Source organism: Myotis davidii, unplaced genomic scaffold, assembly GCF_000327345.1.
Source record: "Myotis davidii unplaced genomic scaffold, ASM32734v1 scaffold1055, whole genome shotgun sequence".
NCBI lineage: Eukaryota > Metazoa > Chordata > Mammalia > Chiroptera > Vespertilionidae > Myotis > Myotis davidii.
In genome coordinates this window covers 1,034,578-1,039,731 of record NW_006286477.1, presented here as the reverse complement: position 1 = coordinate 1,039,731, position 5,154 = coordinate 1,034,578, and the positions used below count along the sequence as shown (strand labels likewise).

The following is a 5,154-nucleotide window of genomic DNA, read 5'->3' as shown; positions in this document are numbered from 1 at the left end:
CCCCCATGTCTGTGCTGAGATCCAGGCCTGAGGCAGGTTCTCTAGACTTAGGGCCTCCCTCATGGCCACGCCCAAGGGCAGATGGTCATCTTTGGACATGCCCAGGGGTTCATCTCCATCACAGGGAAAGGTTCAGGACGTCCTGTCCAGCCAGGTTTAAGGGTGTCCTAGGGATGGAGCCCCAGGATTGCCCATGTGGTGAGGACTGCCTCCATATCCATGAGAGACACCCAGGGTGGAGGTCCATGGCTCCGGGACAGGCCAAGGCCATGGCCTCCTTGGCCACCTATTTCTTCTCCATGGTCCTACCTGACTTGAGGCAAAGCCCTCAGAGAGGATAGGACCTCTGTCAGACATGAGAGGATAGAGACTCACCCACCCTGAGGCTGAGCCAGCACAGGGGTCTCAGCAGGTGCCAGGAGGCCTCTAGGGCTGATACTGAGCAAAGGGGAGGGTCCTGGCTGAGCCTCCTCCCAGAACCCCCCTGGAGACAAGTCATCGGCCAACCATGCCAGACAAAGACCTGGTCAGAGACCCTCCTCTGGCTCCACCCCCTTACAGGGAAGGATGGGTTGGCCCACATGGAGCCTCTTCCTCTCAGGTTCCATCAGGGTGTGATTCAGAGACAGAGAAGGGCCCTGGTAGGGTGACGGGTCCCGTACCTGTTGCTAGTTGGGTAGAGGCAGTTGTGGAAGGAGGTGTCCATGAGTCTGGAAGGGACAACAAAGAGAATGGTTGTGGTGAGGCCTTAGGAACGGAGTCGTTCCAAAAGGGTGGGTCGGTCAGCGTGACTTTCCCATGTGCCTCCTGCACGTGCTCCCTGCCTGTCCAAAAGCCTCCCGCTCGGCTGGGTCATTGTGTTCGAAGGTCTGGGAGAAACCAGCCTCATCCCTCCACTTCTCTAACCAACATGTACCTCCCCATCAGACAACCTTTCCCATCTCTCCCCCGTGAGCCTGGCACTCACTGGTGGCTTGAGGCTTTGGCCTGACTCTGAAGCTTGGATAGAAAGAGTCAGGGCCTGGTGACTGAACCAGGAGGCAAGGACAGGTCCTGGTACCCAGAGGACCCCCATCACATGTTCACCGCCATCCCGGGCACTGTCTCTGCCACCTTGGGATGTGGTGACCATGCTGGCCGTCAGGGTGCGGCAGGTGTGAGAGGAGGAGAGAACCCAGAAGCCTGCTCTCCCGTCATCAGAAAGCCAGTGGGCATCAGTGTCCACTATTCCACAAAGCCCTCCTCAGCCTTCATGGAGGGGGAGGCACTTCTCTGACCATCGGCCACTCTCCCCCGGGATGGCTGCCAAGTGTCTGATGAGAACTCACAAGGAGGATGGACAGACAGAGCCTCTGGCATCCCCCTTCTCCTAATAGATAAAGAGACAGAGGGCTAAAGTGTGATCCAGATGGGGTTCACAGAGCCATGGGCCAGCTGGAGAGGGCCGACCGGCACAGGTGTACAGAAGAGAGGGACATCCCAGGAGAGCTGGCTGGGACTCACCGGGCCAGGATGTCGAGGCCTGAGTAGCTGTGGGAAGAAAGGGACAGTCGGACACCAAGCTCCCACGTGCCCGGCCCAGATCCCGGGTTGGTGACCCTCAGTTTCTACACACAGAGGTGACGCCGTGCACATGGCTTGAGGGGGACACAGCAGGGCTGCCCCGCACCTCGCAGTCCTTCCAGAGCCACGCCCTCTGACCCTTTGTGCACACTGATGTTTCTGCCTTGACCCATTCTGACATTGAGAGTTTATACCCATTTCTAGACTTTTCCATGGGGTCATAATACCCCATCCCCAAGGCCCTTATTGGCTCTTTCCATTCATTGGCCACCTGCCATCCCCCACCGCCCCCTGCTCCCTCCCTCTCTGCAAGGGGTCCTCCTCCTCTCGCCGCTGCACTGAGAGTCCGGGGAGGGGACACGTTCACAGAGGATAAAGCCAGGCTCGGCCTCGGCTCCAGCGACATCTCTGTCCCTAACCAGCGGGACGGGACAGGGAAGGTCCAGCCAGGCCTGACGCCGTGGAACTCGGGGACGGGAACCCAGGACCCGAGAAAGAGAAATGCCCGGGTCCCCTGGTCCCTGCTGGGTCCTGGCCAGGGCCTTGGCCTGGAAGCCGTCCTTCTCCTGTCTCAGGGCCAGTGTTTCCCAGGGAGAAAGGGCGGTGACTTTCCTTCCCAAAGCCCAGGGCACCCGATCTGTGTGGCCTGCACCCCAGCTCTGTCGCTGGAGGCGGAATCCCGGCGAGGGGTGGAGGAGGGGGCACAGGACTCTGCCCCACGGGAGGGAGGACCAAGGGCCTTCCGTGCCCAGATGGTCCGAGGTGCCCTGAAGGGGGCTCAGAGAGGGCACAGGCCAGGATGCTGCTCAGAGGTGCGCACCTGCCTCGCTGGGCCCCGCAGACCGAACCCCAGTGCCTGAGCCCTGCCAGGGGCCAGCGTGGCTTGGAGGGCCACGGGGTGGGCCCTGGGCCTGGGCGGCAGGACCCCCTTAATGTGGGTCATCTAGCCCCACCTTGGAGCTCCGGGGAGGGGACACCCCTGCAGCCCGAGGCCTTGCTCAGAGGCCTGAGCGCTGAGCACCCCATCTCTCACTCCTGCACCTCTACCCAGTCAGGGTGCTGGAGGGGGGGCACAGAAATCGCACGTGACAAGCGTACCTTCCGTGGATGGTGCCAGGGTCTCCGCCGTGGAAAGCAGAGAAGCTGCAGAGCAGAGGGAACAGGTCAGTGCTGGGGCCTCCTGGAGGGTGGCCCTCCGCCCGGGCTCTGAGGCAGGTGCGGGCAGGAGACCGGCAGCCAGGCTACACCCCTTCCTTGTGAGGCGGAACTCGCCCTCTGCCCCTCAATCGATGCCCGGATGCCACAGGGGCCCTTGGCCCATCACCACCCTCCCCTCCTGTGCTTCCTTCCACAGAATCCACCACAGAGCCCGCCGACTCCCGCCCTCAGTCACAGCACGGGACTCGAGTGCCAAGTGCCCAGACCTACGCTCAGACACCCGCAGACGGCACGTGTCTACCCGCATCCCTCGAGATATTCCTGAGATGGAGGCCTCGCCCCCAGGAGGAGGGGCCGTTTCTGAACATGCACCCTCTGCACTAGCCGGTAATCGATGCCCGGATGCCACAGGGGCCCTTGGCCCATCACCACCCTCCCCTCCTGTGCTTCCTTCCACAGAATCCACCACAGAGCCCGCCGACTCCCGCCCTCAGTCACAGCACGGGACTCGAGTGCCAAGTGCCCAGACCTACGCTCAGACACCCGCAGACGGCACGTGTCTACCCGCACCCCTCGAGATATTCCTGAGAGGGAGGCCTCGCCCCCAGGAGGAGGGGCCGTTTCTGAACATGCACCCTCTGCACTAGCCGGTGTGGCTCAGTGGATAGAGCGCTGGCCTGTGGATTGGAGGGTCCCGGGTTAGATTCCTGGTCAAGGCACAGACCCGGGTTGGGGGCTCGATCCCCAGTGGGGGGCGTGCAGGAAGCAGCCGATCTATGCTTCTCTCTCATCACTGATGTTTCTCTCTCTCCCTCTCCCTTCCTCTCTGAAATCAATAAAAATATATTTTTTTAAAATGAGAAAAGAAAAGTGACCATGTTTCCTGCCCTAGAGCATGGAAGGAGATGTGACTGGGAGTGGCGTTAGGGCCAGCAGGGGGCGCTGTCCGCAGCTCGGTCGGGTTGCCTGGCCAGGCGAAGGGGGCCCCACCTGAGCACACGACGCCGGAGTCTTCCCTATGTCCGCACTCGTGGTGGTACCAGCCATCGTGGGGGCAGCTGGACAGCTGCTCGGCTAGGGTGGCTCAGTGGTTGAGCGTCGACCTATGAACCAGGAGGTCAGGGTTCGATTCATGGTCAGGGCACAGGCCCGGGTTGTGGGCTCGATCCCCAGTGTGGGGCGGGCAGGAGGTGCCCAATCCGTGATTCTCTCTCATCATTGATGCTTCTATCTCTCCCAGCCATGGTCTTTGCTGGAACTGGCCTCCCGCCCCCTATTCTCCTCCCCTCTCTGCACCGCCCGCCTCGCTCACTGCCTCCTCTCCTCTCTGGGGACCTGCCTCCCCTGCTGTCCCAGCAGCTTCTCCATCTGAGCCCGCTCTCAGCCCCCCAAGGACCTGCCCATGGGCTCTGGGAGCTCCCCAGAAAGAGGACCCCACACCCACCTCCCCAGCCCAGGGGCTCCACACAAGGTTTTAGTGGCCACCCAGCCTCCACCACCAATGGCTGCAGCGCAGAACTGGCTGGCCCAGCCAGGGGACCACCCCTGGGAACCCCGTAAAAGCCATAGAAAAGGCCTCACCGTAGTCATAGCCTTCCGTCTGCATGGCCCAGGGCCCTGGAGAGAGACCAAAGGCATCTTAGCAGGGAGGGTTCCCTTTGCAAAGGAACCACAGCCCCAGGCAGTGGCTGCGCTTCCCTTTACAATCCGCCAGGGGGCGCAGCGGGTCCACCGTGGGTCGGGTTGCCTCCAGCGTCCTTGCTCAGGGTTTTGTGATTCTAGATCAGCGGTTCTCAACCTTCCTCATGCCGCGACCCCTTAATACAGTTGCTCATGTTGTGCTGACCCCCAATTTCATTGTTACAAATTGACCACAATCAAAGCATAGTGATGAATCACAAAAACAATATGTAATTATAGATTGTTTTCCGATGGTCTTAGGCAAACCCTGTGAAAGGGTCCTTCGACCCCCAAAGGGGTCGCGACCCACAGGTTGAGAACCGCTGTTCTAGATGAAAGCAAACAGGTTGGGTGTGGGATGTTCCCTTCGTTTAGGTGGGGTAAGTGGGTCTCTCCGCCAGGCGCCCTCACGCTGCAGTTCACCATCCTGGGGTGCGCTCTGTGCTCAGGGCCGGGGCTGGGCAAACGGGCGGTCGCACTGGGGCCAGGGTTCCCCGTGGCAGCGAGTCCACACTGCAGTGTGGAATGTGAGCAGAGTCCGCTGGGGGGCCGCCACTCGGCGGGCCGCGACGTAAGTGAATGTGTAAAAAAATGTTAAACTACTTTTAAAAATTGATTTCAGAGAGAGGAAGGGAGACAAAGAGAGAGAGAGAGACAGCAATGATGAGAGAGAGAAACATCATCCATTGGCTGCCTCCTGCACGCCCCCTAGTGGGGATCGAGCCTGCAACCCGGGCCTGTGCCCTGGCCGGG

General features: G+C 60.8%; 1 protein-coding gene across 1 annotated transcript in view; it reads right to left on the bottom strand.

Annotated features, from left to right (window-relative positions):
- DMBT1 (deleted in malignant brain tumors 1) overlaps window positions 1-4,125 on the bottom strand; it is a 34,128-nt gene extending 30,003 nt beyond the window's left edge. Inside the window, exons 1-4 of the mRNA XM_015560163.1 lie at window positions 4,122-4,125; window positions 3,712-3,795; window positions 2,662-2,706; window positions 1,504-1,530 (exon numbers count right to left, since the gene is read on the bottom strand). Coding sequence (XP_015415649.1) covers window positions 1,504-1,530; window positions 2,662-2,706; window positions 3,712-3,795; window positions 4,122-4,125 — 160 coding nt within the window. The remainder of the gene's footprint in view (window positions 1-1,503; window positions 1,531-2,661; window positions 2,707-3,711; window positions 3,796-4,121) is intronic.
- Between the last annotated feature and the right edge of the window lie 1,029 nt (window positions 4,126-5,154).